The sequence below is a fragment of the Dendrobates tinctorius genome, unplaced genomic scaffold (genome assembly GCF_039654945.1).
Source record: "Dendrobates tinctorius isolate UK_male_01 unplaced genomic scaffold, ASM3965494v1 ptg000189l, whole genome shotgun sequence".
NCBI lineage: Eukaryota > Metazoa > Chordata > Amphibia > Anura > Dendrobatidae > Dendrobates > Dendrobates tinctorius.
Genome location: NW_027361856.1, coordinates 8,961,886 through 8,982,558, shown reverse-complemented (window position 1 = coordinate 8,982,558; position 20,673 = coordinate 8,961,886). Strand labels below are relative to the sequence as shown.

General features: G+C 50.7%; 1 protein-coding gene across 1 annotated transcript in view; it reads right to left on the bottom strand.

Moving 5' to 3' along the window:
• Positions 1-20,182, bottom strand: part of EFNA3 (ephrin A3) — a 95,195-nt gene extending 75,013 nt beyond the window's left edge. The window contains exon 1 of the mRNA XM_073552354.1: positions 19,910-20,182. Within this exon, the coding sequence (XP_073408455.1) occupies positions 19,910-20,004 (95 nt within the window). The 5' untranslated portion in view covers positions 20,005-20,182. The remainder of the gene's footprint in view (positions 1-19,909) is intronic.
• Between the last annotated feature and the right edge of the window lie 491 nt (positions 20,183-20,673).

Here is a 20,673-nt window from a genome sequence, read left to right as displayed (position 1 = left end):
CCTCAAAAACAAAATCTACCCAAAAAGATAGGTGCCTGCAGCAGCCCCCTAAGGAAACTGACCCCTGGAGACTCCTGTCTCCTCAGGAGATGTCAGCTACTTTTCCTAGATTACTCTGCCACTGATCGGTACATGGGATGGAGGAAACATGAACCTCTAGATTTTCAGCTGTAAGATTGATAAAATAATCGACAAGTATATAAGAGTGGACCAACCCACACACAACGGCACACATCTATCTGAAGAGTGCGGGAGGACCACCGGCTGTACCCTCACAGCTTTCGCCTCCAGGTGGAAAACATTCAAAGACAGCAGTGAAATACAAGAAAAAGGTTTCTCTCCCACAGCAAATGTGTAGAAAAACAACTTGAGCAGAGTCTAAAGCTTTAATTAGGTTGGAACCTTGGAGACCAACCTTGAAGACCTCCCAGACTTATCTCAACTGTGGGAATTGTGCTGTAGGCCTAATTTAAATAGATCCAGTTGTTGAGCAGCTCCCAGAGCCAACAAGCCAGCCCCAATTCTCCAACTAAGCCAAACACTGCACCGAGGGTTAGCCTGGCACGGGGCCCCGATCAGCTCCATGCAGGGGAACGCAGGACAACCCCGGGGTACTGACCCAGAGAACAGACTGGTACTCAATGCTCTGGAGGCCTTCCACCTTCTGATGAGGATGCTGGGCTCATCACCCATTCAGCATGCACAGAGCTGCACTCACTACTCTGCTGTTACATAAAGTCCTGCACTCCAGTAACATCCAGAGATGCAGTCACTATTCTGCTGTCACATCATGTCTTATCCTCCAGAGCTGCAGTTACTATTCTGTTACATCATGTCTTATCCTCCAGTCATCTCCAGAGCTGTAGTCACTATTCTGCCGTCACATCAGGCCTTATCCTCCAGAGCTGCAGTTACTATTCTGCTGTCACATTAGGTCTTATCCTCCAGTCATCTCCAGAGCTGCAGTCGCTATTCTGCTGTCACATTAGGTCATATCCTCAAGAGCTGCAGTCACTATTCTGCTGTCACATTGTGCCTTATCCTTCAGAGCTGCAGTCACTATTCTACTGTTACATCATGTCTTTACCCCCAGTCACATCCACAGCTGAACACACTATTCTGCAGTTACATCATGTCTTATCCTACAGTCACCTCCCGAGCTGCGATCACTATTCTGCTGACGTCTTGTCTTATCTGCCAGACATCTCCAGAGCTGCAATCACTATTCTGCTGTTACATCATGTGTTATCCTCCAGACATCTCCAGAGCTTATCACTATTCTGCTGTTACAATGTGTGTTATCCTGCAGATCTGCAGTCACTGGTCTGCTGTTACATCATGTGTTCTCCTCCAGAGCTGTGGTCACTATTCTGTTGTCACCACCAGAGCTGCGGTCGCTATTCTGCTGTTACATCATGTCTTAGCCTCCAGTCATCTCCAGATCTGTGGTCACTATTCTGCCGTTACATCACCTCCCGAGTTGCGGTCACTATTCTGCTTTTACATCACCTCCATCACTGTTCTGCTGTTACATTACTTCCAGAGATGTGGTCACCAGTATTCCCTGCTGCATTGCATTCTAGTAGAAGTATCTGCATTCTTTGGTGTGAGGGGCTACAGTGTGCTCTTTCGACATTGAGGCCAGCAGAATTGTGAATGCTGCTGTGGAGTGTGAGCCAAGTATCGGTGATTGACGGAGGAGATGTGGCGACCACCAGAGTTTGTAATCACCTCTGATACACCACCATCAGGACACCACCCCAGTTTCTCAGCTGTACCGCATTTCGCAGATGGTCGGTCTACAGCTCGAGTCCCGCTGCCCCCCTTGTCAGCCCGTTTTTCAGAACCGCAGGGGGGCTCGGGGGTGTACACTACAAAAAGCAGCTAACCCCTTCCATGCCATGGGGAGAGCAGTGCAGGTGGTAGAGGTTTCCCAGCTCCCAGTATAGTGGAGACACAAAGCATCAGAAGATAAAGCTCGGGGCTTTGTGTGGAGATGCCTGGCATTCCGGGAATGGCGCAGCCACTCAATGCGCCCGTCTCAGCAGAAATCTTCATGTGTCGTGGTTTAAAATAAAATCATAATAAGAGAAGATCTGCTCCTGAAAGCAGCAGGGCCGCACAATGGAGCCCGTGACAGACATATTCACCCCTCTGACTGATCACTCCGCCAGCAGAGAAGGGGCTCTCTGTCTCCCTCATCTTCCTTTCATGCAGCAAAGATGGGATTGAAGCAAGTAAAGTGCCTTCCTTAAAGGGCCCTCTTCTTTCATTGCCCCTTGACAGGATGGAGGATTAACGTCTCCCGATTTCACGCTGAAAGTTCACAGGCTGGAACAAATTACCATCCTCACAACCTGCAGCTCCGAGCTCATCCAGGGCCGGAGAGCAACAACTAGGACTCGCAATGTCACCTAACTGCAAGACAGAGAAGGACCACAAAAAGACACAGGAGCAAGGCTCCATCCCGAGGAGTAGATAATCCTTATAGGAGGAACCAAAATAGGTTCTCCATCCTAAAGAGTAGATTACTCTTACAGGAGGAACCAGAGCAGGTTCTCCATCCTAAGGAGTAGGCAACGCTTACAGGAAAAACCAAAGCAGCTTCTCCATCCCGAAGAGTAGATAACTTTTACAGGAAAACCAGAGCAGGTTTTCTATCCTTGGGAGTAGATAACCCTTAAAGGAAAAAACAGAAAAAGTCCTTCCTCCTGAAGCGTACATAACCCTTATAGATGGAACCAGAGAAGGTTCTCCATCCCCAGGAATATATAGTCCTTACCTTACAGGAGGAGCAAGAGTGGGATCGCCATCCGAAAGAGTAGATGACCCTTACAGGAGGAACTAGAGCTGAATTTGCATCTCAAAGAGTAGATAACTTGAAGGGTATGTTCCCACAAACAGTAAACACTGCGGGATGGACGCTGCATACTTCCGCAGCGGCTAGATGTTACAGCATAGTGGACAGGATTTCAAGAAATCCCATGCCCACTACGCGTGCACAGCCGCCTCCGGCTTCCCTGCGGAGATGCACAGCGGGCACATCTTTCCAGACCGCAGCATGTCTATTTATCTTACGGAGACACGAGTTTCCGCAAGATAAATATCACCAGTGTGATGCATAGGACGCTGTGATTTCGCACGGTTCAACGAACACATGCGGAATCACCTGCATTGAAAAGCCGGAAGCGGTCATGTGCTGCGTGTAAATCGCTGCCGGTTACAGACCATGTGGACGTAGCATTAAAGGGAATCTGTCACCGGAAGTTGGCGGCCTATGTAAATGGCCTGTGTCCGGTCCGATGGACGGTGTTTCTTCTTTTTTTCTCCACCCCATTCATGGCCCCCGTCCGCGATCTTTTCCGGAATTCTAGTAGTTCTACTCCATAGTTCACGCATTCGCAAAGCAATCTTGCTTCACGCACGCGCAGTATGCTTTACCCAACTGCAGGCAAAGCCCAAAATCATTACTGCGCATGCGCCGGTACACAGCGAAATACTTCCGGGACATAGTGTACCAGCGCATGCGCAGTAATGATTTTCGGCTTTGCCCGCAGTTGGGAAAAGAATACTGCGCGTGTGCGAAGCAAGATTGCTTTGCGCACGCGCGAACTATGGAGTAGAACTACTAGAATTCCGGAAAATATCCCCGTTGGAGGCCACGGATGGGGTGGAGAAAAAAAAAAGAAGAAGAAACACCGCCCATCGGACCGGACACAGGTCATTTACATAGGCCGCCAACTTCCGGTGACAGTTTCCCTTTAAAGGAAGAATCAGAGCAGCTTATCCATCCTAAGGAGTAGATAACCATTACAGGAGGAACTAGAACAGGTTCTCCATCCTAGGGAGTAGATAATGCTTACAGGCGGATCTAGAGCAGGCTCACCATCCCAAGGAGTAGATAATCATTACAGAGAAGGCTCTCCATCCTGAAGAGTAGATAATCCGTACAACAGGAAGCAGAGGAGGTTCTCCATTCTGAGGTGCAGATAATCCTTACAGGATGAAACAGAGCAGGTTCTCCATCCTCAGGAGTAGATAATCTTTAGAAAGCATATTCTCCATCCTGAGCAGTAGATAATCCTTAAGGGAGGAACCAGAGGGAGTTGATATTCCTTACAGGAGAGAAGATAATCTTTACCAGAGTCAACAGAGCCGGATTTCCATCCCGGTAGTACATAACCTTTTCAGGATGAACGAAAACAGGTCCTGCATCCCAGGAAAGTAGATAATCCTTATATATCAGGTTCCTATGTCAGGTTCAATAACTGGGAGAAAGGGGAGCAGTTTCTCCATCTAATCTGCAGTAAACACAAGCAGGACCACCACCCTGAGCTGATCGTTCTTCCACACACATTAAATCCAAGCACAACTACTGACATTGTGAACTGTATTAAATCCAAATTAGACCTGCTCCAGAATTATGACTCAACTCCTGACACTGCTCCTTATTCAGTGAAACAATGCTCTATAGGACATCAACTACTACAACTACTGATAAGACACAAATAAGTCCTAAGGTGGGAAATGTCCTCAGTTGGGTGCAGCCAACAGTAAAGCTGGACATAGACAGGACATTGTAGCAATCCCTGTCAGCTGTGTGAGATTTCGAACAACGTGGAATTTAATCAAAGTGTTTGCTCTAGTAAAGATGGGCATTGACCTGGCCGCAAGAGACGCGTCGGAGACGAGGGTGCTGCGCTCATTACTCCGGAATACAAATTATCACGCACATCCATACAGGCCAATTGTGCCCATGATATGGGAGCTTGGTGGTTCAGTTATGTCCCCTTCACAACAACTCCTCAGGTACATAATCCATAGGGAGTCATGAGGCTCTTGTAGAGAAGGCTGGTATTTATGGCAGGACTCATGCCTCCTCTGCTGCAGACCCTCATGATGAGAAGTTGAGGGGATCCTTAACAGATCAATATACTTAATGAGGCCAAGCAGCCAGGGGAGGGGGGCCTCCCCTCATTTTCCCCTCTACAGCAGCCAGTATATCACTTTCAGCTTGTTTAAACAGGCAGAATAGGGGTCCCCTGTCGTTCACCACATGCACAGACCCCAACTTTGCATCTATTGAGAGACAGCATCCTGCATTAATGGGCCCCATGCAGAGTCATTTATCACAGGCCCCTCTCGATGGGGCGCTCATGGTGAGCTGAGCAACGTTCCCACCCTTGAGATCCCTGGGGCAGCAGGAATATGCGTGTGAACAGACCCCAGACAAAGCAGTGATCAGGGCAATAGGTCGGCTTAGTACCACAATCATAGCAGCCCAGGAGAAAGGACGCTGGTACCACGAGCAAGCCAAGCCACCAAGCATAACACCAAGAGGTCCAGCGTCCGCCCCCACAACACGGCTACCATGAATCACAGGCGCAGAATAGTTAACACGGTACTATGCACGCTGCCATCATTAGGGCCTGGTTCCTTCCTCACCGATCCCACGCACAAAACATCTGATTCGTCATTGCTTCTGCAGAAAAGCATTTCATCCAGAAGCGAAACAATTGCACTGTAGTGGCAAAGCCAAGCACAACCCGGATGATGCACGGCAAAGGGTTAACCGCAGACACCAAAAATAAGGGTCCTTGTCTAGTCACCGGGTGCATCTCGCAGGTCTGTAGCACTCACGATAATGAGTCCTCCTGTCTCTTGGGTCATTTTGACCCCAGGAAAAAAAATAAAATTACAGATACAGTGTGAGCAGGCTCGCCAGGAAACGTCACGTGGAGAAAACCAAGACCAGATCTACAAAAGAAAGTAGCAACGCTAAACCACCATGTGACGTGGGCTACATACAGGACGGTCTACCCTCATGTCACCTAGACACCATAAACACACGCCAACGAATGCACAGAACCAGGGTACAGATGCCCACTGCTTCACATGTCAGTGTAATACAGAGGTGGGCAGAAGGACAAGACCCTCCGCTGTAAGGCTCCCAGGGAGTGGCTGTAATGTCCACCTCTATAATGACCCATGTAGAATTATCATCGGACCTCTCAGCACTGAGCCCCGAGGTGTGCACACGTGTCCATCCATAGCCAGGCGCTTTCCCTTGTGGTTCCAGGTGGCACTTCACTGTTTAACCGAGCCTCTAATCTTCAGCTTCACCCTGTCCCCAGTGACACAATTATATAGAAGAGCCGCAGAACTAGATCACAGGCAGCGAGATGGATGGGACACTGGGAAACACAGCAGATGCTGCTGGGAAAACAGAGAGGTGTGCAGCGCCCGTGTTTATCCAGAAGGCTGAGAGATGCCATGAAGGAAGAAGCAGCACCAACACTAGGGCAGCGCGGGGGTACATCCCGCGCCGGGGTGGGGGGAGGGACACATTCTGCATGGGTCCAACGTGGGGGGGGGGGGACTCGTCCCATACCCACGGGTCTGCACATTATGGCTACACATCGGCCTGGACACCACTCTTGGTGTGAACGCATTTAAGGTACTGTTCATAAGGGCCAACATCAAGCCCACAAAATAATAAAAGCGCATGCGAGACCATGGAGGCCGTAGGATTACAAGGGTGATGATGCCATGGTGCCTTTCATCATTCCGCACAGGATTAGCGTCCTGGACATGGGCACACTTATATGAGTGGATGTACAGGTGGGTTGGCCGGACTAGGTGCTGTGCACACAGGCACTGCCATCTCAGCAGCGTGGAATGCCCTGAGCCCCCAGGGGAAGTCACTCATTTCATACAGAACAATCAGACATGTACAAAGGACAGAGGATGGAGAGGCCATGAGTCCCCGCAAGGCCACCGCTCTCTAATTACTTTCCACCAGGAGCCGATAAGATCGCCTCTCCTGAACAATTGCCCTCACTCCTCAACATGTAATTACAGTTGGAGGCACCGATAGCATCTCTGGGCGGCATTTATTAGGACTGACCCCAGGTGAGGGCGATCTCTCCAGCCAGGTGGCGCCCAGCTCATCACATTGAGGAGCACTGCCGTACTCTGGAGGCTCCAACTAACGTTCACTTTGATAACATGGCTGGAAGGAATCATCTGACTTGCAAATCTGCTCATTAATTAGTGATGTTCCAGCCCCTAAACGAGGGCAGCATTTTGTCAGATGGAGCGGGCGCTCTTCAGCAGAACTCCGGCTCCTGCTCCCCAATAATCCCAGGTCGCTACCCTTGACGGATGTGGCACAGCCCCCTCACATATTCCCACGCTCCCCAGATGGCCTCGTTACATTGTCAGGGTATAATTAACTCTGACTGTCCAATAGATGTGCTGTAGAAATCCATGCAATGGCACAAAGAGAAATTACGAGGAGGGAACATATAAGGATGCGATCACACTGGTCAGCCAGGAACAAACCACCTCTAACCGGCTACCGAGGGCCATTTAATAGCATGTGTACAATGCCGACCGCACAACCGATGAGTGCAGGACAATTGCTGGTGGATTGTGCTCAGCAGCACGTGTCTAGTTTACACAGATCGTTCGACAGCACATCAATCATTTTTAAGCTTAAAAATTATTTCACCCCACGGACGAGCGAGTTGGGTGATTAGTAGCCTATTCACACTGTCCGAATATCAAGAAGCGAGCATTCCTAAGCATGTTTGCACCCATAATCGGGTTGTGTAAATGTAAGTGTGTCACTATTATACTCCGAGGGCTGTGACCACCACTGAGGAGGCCGACTTTCAGCATAAGCACACTGGGGTGCAGCCGGCTCCCCACATACAATGACACTGCTCCGATGCAGCACCTGTGAGTGCGCTTCATCCATTCACTATCCAGGTGATCAATTAAATATGTAAACTCATGCAGGTTATGTTAATTTGGCAATAGCTGATTGCAACTGATGCAGCATAGCGGCCTTGCAAATAACCTCTAAGCAGCCAGAGCCACTGTTCACCAGAAGAGGCAACCACCTAGTCAAGAGCATAGTTAGCCAATGTAACCGAGACCACCGCAAGACAGCACACCGTGTCCTCCCAGGAGTACTAGTCAGAGTTTGGTCAGTCATGAAATACGTGAAGATGTGCAACCATTCTCTGTAGCAACAGTAGCCTGAGTGGGCCCTGGGGAGCTGGGGCTATGATGACATACAGTCATGGCCAAAAGTTTTGAGAATGACACAAATATTAATTTTTACAAAGTCTACTGCTTCATTTTTTCTAATGGCAATTTGCATATACTCCAGAATGTTATAAAGAGTGATCAGCTTAACAGCAATTAGTTGCAAAGTCCATATTTGCCTAGAAAATTAACTTCATCCCCCAAAACACATTTCAACATCATTGCAGCCCTGCCTTAAAAGGACCAGCTAACATCGTTTCAGTGATTGCTCCATTAACACAGGTGTGGGTGTTGATGAGGACAGGGCTGGAGATCAATCTGTCATGATTAAGTAAGAATGACACCACTGGACACTTTAAAAGGAGGCTGGTGCTTGGCATCATTGTTTCTCTTCTGTTAACCATGGTTATCTCTAAAGAAACACGTGCAGTCATCATTGCACTGCACAAAAATGGCCTAACAGGGAAGAGTATCGCAGCTAGAAAGATTGCACCTCAGTCAACAATCTATCGCATCATCAAGAACTTCAAGGAGAGAGGTTCCCTTGTTGCCAAAAAGGCTCCAGGGCGCCCAAGAAAGACCAGCAAGCGCCAGGACCGTCTCTTAAAAGTGTTTTAGCTGTGGGATCAGGCTACCAGCAGTGCAGAGCTTGCTCAGGAATGGCAGCAGGCAGGTGTGAGTGCATCTGCACGCACTGTGAGGCGAAGACCCTTGGAGCAAGGCCTGGTCTCAAGGAGGGCAGCAAAGAAGCCACTTCTCTCCAGAAAAAACATCATGGACAGACTGATATTCTGCAAGAGGTACAGGGAGTGGACTGCTGAGGACTGGGGTAAAGTCATTTTCTCTGATGAATCCCCTTTTCGATTGTTTGGGACATCTGGAAAACGGCTTATTCGGAGAAGACCAGGTGAGCGCTACCACCAGTCTTGTCTCATGCCAACTGTCAAGCATCCTGAAACCATTCATGTGTGGGGTTGCTTCTCAGCCAAGGGAATGGGCTCTCTCTCAGTCTTGCCTAAAAACACAGCCATGAATAAAGAATGGTACCAGAATGTCCTCCAAGAGCAACTTCTCCCAACCGTCCAAGAGCAGTTTGGTGAACAACAATGCCTTTTTCAACATGATGGAGCACCTTGCCATAAAGCAAAGGTGATAACTAAATGGCTCAGGGAACAAAACAGAGATTTTGGGACCATGGCCTGGAAACTCCCAGATCTTAATCCCATTCAGAACTTGTGGTCAATCATCAAGAGACGGGTGGACAAACAAAAACCTTCAAATTCAGACAAAATAAAAGCATTGATTTTGCAAGAATGGACTGCTATCAGTCAGGATTTGATCCAGAAGTTGATTGAGAGCATGCCAGGGAGAATTGCTGAGGTCCTGAAGAAGAAGGGTCAACACTGCAAATATTGACTTGCTGCATAACTGTCAATATAACCTTTTGTTACTCATAATATGATTGCAATTATATTTCTGTATGTGATAAAAACATCTGACAAACACACATAAAAACCAGAGGCCAGCAGATCATGTGAAAATATAATATTTGTGTCATTCTCAAAACTTTTGGCCATGACTGTACAAAGGACCAAACTGTCCCAGCAAGTATCACCACCACCAGAGGAAAGCCGAACTATCTGCTGCACTGGCTACATATGCTGTACTCCATGCCGTCCTACCTCCTCCTCAGCAGCTACGTGCTGTACACCATGCGGTCCTACCTCCTCCTCAGCAGCTACGTGCTGTACACCACGCCGTCCTACCTTCACCTCAGCAGCTACGTGCTGTACACCACGCCGTCCTACCTCCACCTCAGCAGCTACGTGCTGTACACCACGCCGTCCTACCTCCACCTCAGCAGCTACGTGCTGTACACCACGCCGTCCTACCTCCACCTCAGCAGCTACGTGCTGTACACCGTGCCATCCTACCTCCACCTCAGCAGCTACATGCTGTACACCGTGCCGTCCTACCTCCACCTCAGCAGCTACATGCTGTACATCGTGCCGTCCTACTTCCACCACGCCAGGTACATGCTGTGCACCGTGCCGTCCTACCGCCGCCACGCCAGGTACATGCTGTGCACCGTGCCGTCCTACCGCCGCCACGCCAGGTACATGCTGTGCACCGTGCCGTCCTACCGCCGCCACGCACATGCTGTGCACCGTGCCGTCCTACCGCCGCCACGCACATGCTGTGCACCGTGCCGTCCTACCGCCGCCACGCACATGCTGTGCACCGTGCCGTCCTACCGCCGCCACGCACATGCTGTGCACCGTGCCGTCCTACCGCCGCCACGCACATGCTGTGCACCGTGCCGTCCTACCGCCGCCACGCACATGCTGTGCACCGTGCCGTCCTACCGCCGCCACGCCAGGTACATGCTGTGCACCGTGCCTTCCTACCTCCGCCACGCCAGGTACATGCTGTGCACCGTGCCTTCCTACCTCCGCCACGCCAGGTACATGCTGTGCACCGTGCCTTCCTACCTCCGCCACGCCAGGTACATGCTGTGCACCGTGCCTTCCTACCTCCGCCACGCCAGGTACATGCTGTGCACCGTGCCGTCCTACCTCCGCCACGCCCATGCTGTGTACCGTGCCGTCCTACCTCCGCCACGCCCATGCTGTGCACCGTGCCGTCCTACCTCCGCCACGCCCATGCTGTGCACCGTGCCGTCCTACCTCCGCCACGCCCATGCTGTGCACCGTGCCGTCCTACCTCCGCCACGCCCATGCTGTGCACCGTGCCGTCCTACCTCCGCCACGCCCATGCTGTGCACCGTGCCGTCCTACCTCCGCCACGCCCATGCTGTGCACCGTGCCGTCCTACCTCCGCCACGCCCATGCTGTGCACCGTGCCGTCCTACCTCCGCCACGCCCATGCTGTGCACCGTGCCGTCCTACCTCCGCCACGCCCATGCTGTGCACCGTGCCGTCCTACCTCCGCCACGCCCATGCTGTGCACCGTGCCGTCCTACCTCCGCCACGCACATGCTGTGCACCGTGCCGTCCTACCTCCGCCACGCACATGCTGTGCACCGTGCCGTCCTACCTCCGCCACGCACATGCTGTGCACCGTGCCGTCCTACCTCCGCCACGCACATGCTGTGCACCGTGCCGTCCTACCTCCGCCACGCCAGGTACATGCTGTGCACCGTGCCGTCCTACCTCCGCCACGCCAGGTACATGCTGTGCACCGTGCCGTCCTACCTCCGCCACGCCAGGTACATGCTGTGCACCGTGCCGTCCTACCTCCGCCACGCCAGGTACATGCTGTGCACCGTGCCGTCCTACCTCCGCCACGCCAGGTACATGCTGTGCACCGTGCCGTCCTACCTCCGCCACGCCAGGTACATGCTGTGCACCGTGCCGTCCTACCTCCGCCACGCCAGGTACATGCTGTGCACCGTGCCGTCCTACCTCCGCCACGCCAGGTACATGCTGTGCACCGTGCCGTCCTACCTCCGCCACGCCAGGTACATGCTGTGCACCGTGCCGTCCTACCTCCGCCACGCCAGGTACATGCTGTGCACCGTGCCGTCCTACCTCCGCCACGCCAGGTACATGCTGTGCACCGTGCCGTCCTACCTCCGCCACGCCAGGTACATGCTGTGCACCGTGCCGTCCTACCTCCACCACGCCAAATACATGCTGTACACCATGCTGTCCTACCTCCGCCACACCAACTACATGCTGTACACCATGCCATCCTACCTACACCATACCAGCTACAATCACATCCCATCACTCAGGACCCTGTTTCACTTCACACAAATCCCAGGTTAGAACAGAACCAACACGAGAACTGGCACTGAACGTGTCGAAAAAGCAGCGAGACGTTTACACATCGACCTAACATTATTTTATGTGTTTTACACAGGCAGGTAGTGCTAATGCCTCCTCCCCCAGTCATGGACGCTGTTTACCCTAACTAATGCCCAAACCAAGCAATAATCTTCAAGCATCCGGTAAATCTTGGCAACGCGGGAAGCCGTCCGCTCAGAGACACCAGAGATTGCACCCATCACGCTCTAATGTAGGAGGGCAGGAGAAGGACGTATGAATATGGTAGACACCACGTGCTCCAGCTGCTGCCCGCATACATATTTCATGGTGTTAATCTACGGTGTACCTTGTGTCCATATATTATGTATCAATGTGTGCGTTATCATCGTCTTATCCACATTCACAAAACAAATCCGGCAGCTCAGGAAGGAGACGTTACATAGAAACTCTACAGTCAGAGAGCCCCATTCTCTCCAGTTACCTGCTCACCATGCTTGATTCATCTAGAAGGATGCAACTCGGCACCCATCATGGCGGTTTCTCCATGTGTAATGAATGGGTACCAGCTATAATCAGCACGGTTCCACTAGCATCACATCCAGTCATATCTGACTCCATCATGGTGGCATCTTCAGATGGATATGAAGGTAAGGAACAAACAGGCGATATAACCTGCAGTCGGCACCACAACAGACTCCATCATGGTGGCATCTCAAGAGGATTAGTATATCAATAACATACAAGAGATGTAACGAGCAGCCATCACAACAGACTCCATCATGGTGGCATCTCTAGAGAATACATGTGAAAATAACATTCAGAAGATATGACCAGCAGCCATAACCACAGCAGACTCCATCATGGCAGCATCTCCAGAGGATACGCAGGTCAGGAGCATACAGGAGATATAACCAGAAATATCACCACAACAGACTCAATCATGGTGGCATCTCCAAAGGATACGTGTGACAATTACAGGCGATATGACCGGAACCTGTCAGCAGCACAGAAAACTCCATCATTGTGGCATCTCCAGAGGTTATACATGTAAAGAACACAATATATAACTAGCAGTCGTCACCACAACAGATTCCAGCATGGTGGCATCTCCAGAGGATGCGTCTGAAAATAACATACAGATGATATAACCACCAGTCATCACCTTACAACAGACTCCATTGTGGTGACATCTCCCAATGATACGTGGGTAAATAATATACAGGAGAAATAACCGCAGTCGCTACCAGCACAAAAGACTCCATCATGGTGGAATCTCAATGGCTTGTGTGTGTAATCAGCGACATCCTAGCTCAACCAAGTCCATTGTAGTAGTGTGTCCAGCGTTCAAGTCAGCAATGAAAGCACAGCAGATATAACCGGTGCCATGCTACGGCCTCCACCATGTTGGATTCTAGATGACCTTCCTGAGACAGAGGACAAAACTGCAGCAGAGTCGAGTGGACGACACATCACTGACAATATAGGTGACTGAATCCTAAAAATTAATCTAGCAAAGTACACATGGCACCTATAAAGGCCACGGTCACGCGGGCCCTACAGCACCCTTATATGTCAGCTCCGGGGCTCCTGGCACACAGGCCCTGCAGCACCCCAATGTGTCAGCTACGGGGATCCCGGCATCACCCCAATATGTAAGCTATGGTGGTCCCAGCACACAGACCCATCAAAACCCCAATATGTCAGCTACGGGGGTCCCGGCACACAGTCCTAGAGTAGAATGACCACTTCCTAAGCTGTTAGTTGCGATGGAGCAGATCCCAGGGCGTGCTGAGCCTTGTGCGAGTATGGGGGGCTGAGGCCTCGGTGAATGTCAGCTCCCAGACATCAAACAGCAGATCAGGATGATGGATGCAGCAGCAGAGAGTACATCTGCTCTGGGAGCGCTGCCCCACATTACATCCTGGTACCTCATTAATTACAGGGGGGGCGCTGACCTGTCACTCCACTTCTCAGGAATATTTCCCCAGTACCACCAGGAAAACACACACTACAAGCCCCCAACACGGGCGCGATGTCAAGGGAGCACAGGCCACCTACCACTGACTGAAACAGGACTGACCAGACACCCAGCTGCCGATAGGAACCAATAGTCGTACACAACGGCCTGCGCTGTAGGCAGCATCCACAGCAATCAGCAGAGCCGAGCGTGCGCTCCCAGCAATAAGTGCCACTACATGATGAGGAGCAGTGCGGAGGACGACTGCAGACCGAGGAGAGAGGCAGCTCACAGGACAAGTCTGACAGCAGACGCGGCAACTGCAATCAGTGCCTCCCCCCATATCTTCATTCACCGGGGTCCCTCATCAGCTCTGATGTCCTTGCTTATCCCCTAATAACCTCCACAGTATAATACCCCAGATATAACCCCCACAGTGTAATAAACTCAATATTACCCCAGCGGTATAATAACCCCCACAGTGTAATAACCTCAATATTACCCCAGCGGCATAATCCCCACAGTATAACAATCCCCACATAGTCCACCAGTGATACAATAACCCCAATATAACCTACACAGTAGCACCATCTTCCCATATAACACTGCACAGTCGCACTATCCTTCAATATAACGCTGCACTATCCTCCCATATAACGCTGCACAGTCGCACTATCCTCCCATATAACGCTGCACAGTCGCACTATCCTCCCATATAACGCTGCACAGTCGCACTATCCTCCCATATAACGCTGCACAGTCGCACTATCCTCCCATATAACGCATTATCTTCCCATATAACACTGCACAGTCGCACTATCCTTCAATATAACGCTGCACTATCCTCCCATATAACGCTGCACAATAGCACTATCCCCCCCATATAACGCTGCACAATAGCACTATCCTCCCATATAACCCTGCACAGTCGCACTATCCCCCCCATATAACGCTGCACAATAGCACTATCCCCCCCATATAACGCTGCACAATAGCACTATCCCCCCATATAACGCTGCACAATAGCACTATCCCCCCCATATAACGCTGCACAATAGCACTATCCCCCCATATAACGCTGCACAATAGCACTATCCCACCATATAACACTGCACAATAGCACTATCCCCCCATATAACGCTGCACAATAGCACTATCCCCCCATATAGCGCTGCACAATAGCACTATCCCCCCATATAGCGCTGCACAATAGCACTATCCCCCATATAACACTGCACAATAGCACTATCCCCCCCATATAGCGCTGCACAATAGCACTATCCCCCCATATAGCGCTGCACAATAGCACTATCCCCCCCATATAGCGCTGCACAGTAGCACTATCCCCCCATATAGCGCTGCACAGTAGCACTATCCCCCCATATAGCGCTGCACAGTAGCACTATCCCCCCATATAGCGCTGCACAGTAGCACTATCCCCCCATATAGCGCTGCACAGTAGCACTATCCCCCCATATAGCGCTGCACAATAGCACTATCCCCCCATATAGCGCTGCACAATAGCACTATCCCCCCATATAGCGCTGCACAATAGCACTATCCCCCCATATAACGCTGCACAGTAGCACTATCCCCCCATATAACGCTGCACAGTAGCACTATCCCCCCCATATAGCGCTGCACAATAGCACTATCCCCCCTATAACGCTGCACAGTAGCACTATCCCCCCCCTATAACGCTGCACAGTAGCACTGTCCCCCCTCATATAACACTGCACAATAGCACTATCCCCTCTCATATAACGCTGCACAATAGCACTATCCCCCCATATAACGCTGCACAATAGCACTATCCCCCCATATAGCGCTGCACAATAGCACTATCCCCCCATATAGCGCTGCACAATAGCACTATCCCCCCATATAGCGCTGCACAATAGCACTATCCCCATATAACACTGCACAATAGCACTATCCCCCCATATAACGCTGCACAATAGCACTATCCCCCCATATAACGCTGCACAATAGCACTATCCCCCCATATAGCGCTGCACAATAGCACTATCCCCCATATAACACTGCACAATAGCACTATCCCCTCATATAACGCTGCACAATAGCACTATCCCCCCATACAGCGCTGCACAATAGCACTATCCCCATATAACGCTGCACAATAGCACTATCCCCCCCCATATAGCGCTGCACAATAGCACTATCCCCATATAACACTGCACAATAGCACTATCCCCCCCCATATAGCGCTGCACAATAGCACTATCCCCATATAACACTGCACAATAGCACTATCCCCCCCCATATAGCGCTGCACAATAGCACTATCCCCATATAACGCTGCACAATAGCACTATCCCCCCATATAGCGCTGCACAATAGCACTATCCCCATATAACACTGCACAATAGCACTATCCCCCCATATAGCGCTGCACAATAGCACTATCCCCATATAACACTGCACAATAGCACTATCCCCCCATATAGCGCTGCACAATAGCACTATCCCCCCATATAGCGCTGCACAATAGCACTATCCCCCATATAGCGCTGCACAATAGCACTATCCCCCCCATATAGCGCTGCACAATAGCACTATCCCCCCCATATAGCGCTGCACAATAGCACTATCCCCCCATATAGCGCTGCACAATAGCACTATCCCCCCCATATAGCGCTGCACAATAGCACTATCCCCCCCATATAGCGCTGCACAATAGCACTATCCCCATATAACACTGCACAATAGCACTATCCCCATATAACACTGCACAATAGCACTATCCCCATATAACACTGCACAATAGCACTATCCCCTCATATAACGCTGCACAATAGCACTATCCCCTCATATAACGCTGCACAGTAGCACTATCCCCCCCATATAGCGCTGCACAATAGCACTATCCCCCCCATATAGCGCTGCACAATAGCACTATCCCCCCCATATAGCGCTGCACAATAGCACTATCCCCCCCATATAACGCTGCACAGTAGCACTATCCCCCCCATATAGCGCTGCACAATAGCACTATCCCCCCCATATAACACTGCACAATAGCACTATCCCCTCATATAACGCTGCACAGTAGCACTATCCCCCCTCATATAACGCTGCACAATAGCACTATCCCCCCCATATAGCGCTGCACAATAGCACTATCCCCCCATATAGCGCTGCACAATAGCACTATCCCCCCCATATAGCGCTGCACAATAGCACTATCCCCCCCATATAGCGCTGCACAATAGCACTATCCCCCCCATATAGCGCTGCACAATAGCACTATCCCCCCCATATAGCGCTGCACAGTAGCACTATCCCCCCCATATAGCGCTGCACAATAGCACTATCCCCCCATATAACACTGCACAATAGCACTATCCCCCCCATATAACACTGCACAATAGCACTATCCCCTCATATAACACTGCACAATAGCACTATCCCCCCCATATAACACTGCACAATAGCACTATCCCCTCATATAACGCTGCACAGTAGCACTATCCCCCCCATATAGCGCTGCACAATAGCACTATCCCCCCCATATAGCGCTGCACAATAGCACTATCCCCCCCATATAGCGCTGCACAATAGCACTATCCCCCCCATATAGCGCTGCACAATAGCACTATCCCCCCCATATAACGCTGCACAGTAGCACTATCCCCCCCATATAGCGCTGCACAATAGCACTATCCCCCCCATATAACACTGCACAATAGCACTATCCCCCCCATATAGCGCTGCACAATAGCACTATCCCCCCATATAACACTGCACAATAGCACTATCCCCCCATATAGCGCTGCACAATAGCACTATCCCCATATAACACTGCACAATAGCACTATCCCCCCATATAGCGCTGCACAATAGCACTATCCCCATATAACACTGCACAATAGCACTATCCCCCCATATAGCGCTGCACAATAGCACTATCCCCCCATATAGCGCTGCACAATAGCACTATCCCCCATATAGCGCTGCACAATAGCACTATCCCCCCCATATAGCGCTGCACAATAGCACTATCCCCCCCATATAGCGCTGCACAATAGCACTATCCCCCCATATAGCGCTGCACAATAGCACTATCCCCCCCATATAGCGCTGCACAATAGCACTATCCCCCCCATATAGCGCTGCACAATAGCACTATCCCCATATAACACTGCACAATAGCACTATCCCCATATAACACTGCACAATAGCACTATCCCCATATAACACTGCACAATAGCACTATCCCCTCATATAACGCTGCACAATAGCACTATCCCCTCATATAACGCTGCACAGTAGCACTATCCCCCCCATATAGCGCTGCACAATAGCACTATCCCCCCCATATAGCGCTGCACAATAGCACTATCCCCCCCATATAGCGCTGCACAATAGCACTATCCCCCCCATATAACGCTGCACAGTAGCACTATCCCCCCCATATAGCGCTGCACAATAGCACTATCCCCCCCATATAACACTGCACAATAGCACTATCCCCTCATATAACGCTGCACAGTAGCACTATCCCCCCTCATATAGCGCTGCACAATAGCACTATCCCCCCCATATAGCGCTGCACAATAGCACTATCCCCCCCATATAGCGCTGCACAATAGCACTATCCCCCCCATATAGCGCTGCACAATAGCACTATCCCCCCCATATAGCGCTGCACAATAGCACTATCCCCCCCATATAGCGCTGCACAATAGCACTATCCCCCCCATATAGCGCTGCACAGTAGCACTATCCCCCCCATATAGCGCTGCACAATAGCACTATCCCCCCATATAACACTGCACAATAGCACTATCCCCCCCATATAACACTGCACAATAGCACTATCCCCTCATATAACACTGCACAATAGCACTATCCCCCCCATATAACACTGCACAATAGCACTATCCCCTCATATAACGCTGCACAGTAGCACTATCCCCCCCATATAGCGCTGCACAATAGCACTATCCCCCCCATATAGCGCTGCACAATAGCACTATCCCCCCCATATAGCGCTGCACAATAGCACTATCCCCCCCATATAACGCTGCACAGTAGCACTATCCCCCCCATATAGCGCTGCACAATAGCACTATCCCCCCATATAGCGCTGCACAATAGCACTATCCCCTCCCATATAGCGCTGCACAATAGCACTATCCCCCCCATATAACGCTGCACAATAGCACTATCCCCCCCATATAACGCTGCACAATAGCACTATCCCCCCCATATAACGCTGCACAATAGCACTATCCCCCCCATATAGCGCTGCACAATAGCACTATCCCCCCCATATAGCGCTGCACAATAGCACTATCCCCTCATATAACGCTGCACAATAGCACTATCCCCCCTCATATAACGCTGCACAATAGCACTATCCCCCCCATATAGCGCTGCACAATAGCACTATCCCCCCCATATAGCGCTGCACAATAGCACTATCCCCCCCATATAGCGCTGCACAATAGCACTATCCCCCCCATATAGCGCTGCACAATAGCACTATCCCCCCCATATAACGCTGCACAGTAGCACTATCCCCCCCATATAGCGCTGCACAATAGCACTATCCCCCCCATATAACACTGCACAATAGCACTATCCCCCCCATATAACACTGCACAATAGCACTATCCCCCCCATATAGCGCTGCACAATAGCACTATCCCCCCCATATAACACTGCACAATAGCACTATCCCCCCCCATATAGCGCTGCACAATAGCACTATCCCCCCCATATAACACTGCACAATAGCACTATCCCCCCATATAGCGCTGCACAATAGCACTATCCCCCCCATATAACACTGCACAATAGCACTATCCCCCCCCATATAGCGCTGCACAATAGCACTATCCCCCCATATAACACTGCACAATAGCACTATCCCCCCCATATAACACTGCACAATAGCACTATCCCCCCCATATAACACTGCACAATAGCACTATCCCCCCCATATAACACTGCACAATAGCACTATCCCCCCCATATAACACTGCACAGTAGCACTATCCCCCCTCATATAACGCTGGACAGTACCACCATCCCCCCCATACAGCACACTCGGGCGCAGGTTGCCCGGTTCCGCACTCACTGGTAGTTGGAGCTGTTCCAGTGCACGGCGTGCCGGTTGGCTCCGGTCCCGGGGAGCAGAGAGAGCAGAGGAAGCAGCAGAGAGATCAGAGCCATCCTACAGCCGCACCAAGCAGCGCACTGCCACCTCCGGCGCGGGGACGCGCTGCTCGCAGTCGCCACCGCCGTGGCCCGCCCACCCCGCGGAGACACGCCCACCCCGCGGAGACACGCCCCTCACTAACAAGCGGCAGCGCTCAAGCACCGGGTTTGCCTCCACACTGCGAAGAGGCGACAGCGGCTGAGCTAGAGTAGTGACAGTGTATACCTCGTGTATGCCTCTTATATACTTCATATATACTTCGTATGCCTTATATATACACCTCATAGTGTGTGCCTCATATGTACAGTATATGTATCATATAGTGTGTGCCTCATATGTACAGTATATGTATCATATAGTGTGGGCCTCATATATACGGTATATACCTCATAGTGTGTGCCTCATATATACAGTGTATGCCTCATATATACCTCATCTATACAGTGTATACCTCATCTATAGTGTATGCCTCATATATACCTCATCTATACAGTGTATACCTCATCTATAGTGTATGCCTCACCTATACAGTGTATACCTCATATATACCTCATCTATACAGTGTATGCCTCATATATACAGTGTATGCCTCATATATACCTCATCTATACAGTGTATACCTCATCTATAGTGTATGCCTCACCTATACAGTGCCTCATATATACCTCATCTATACAGTGTAT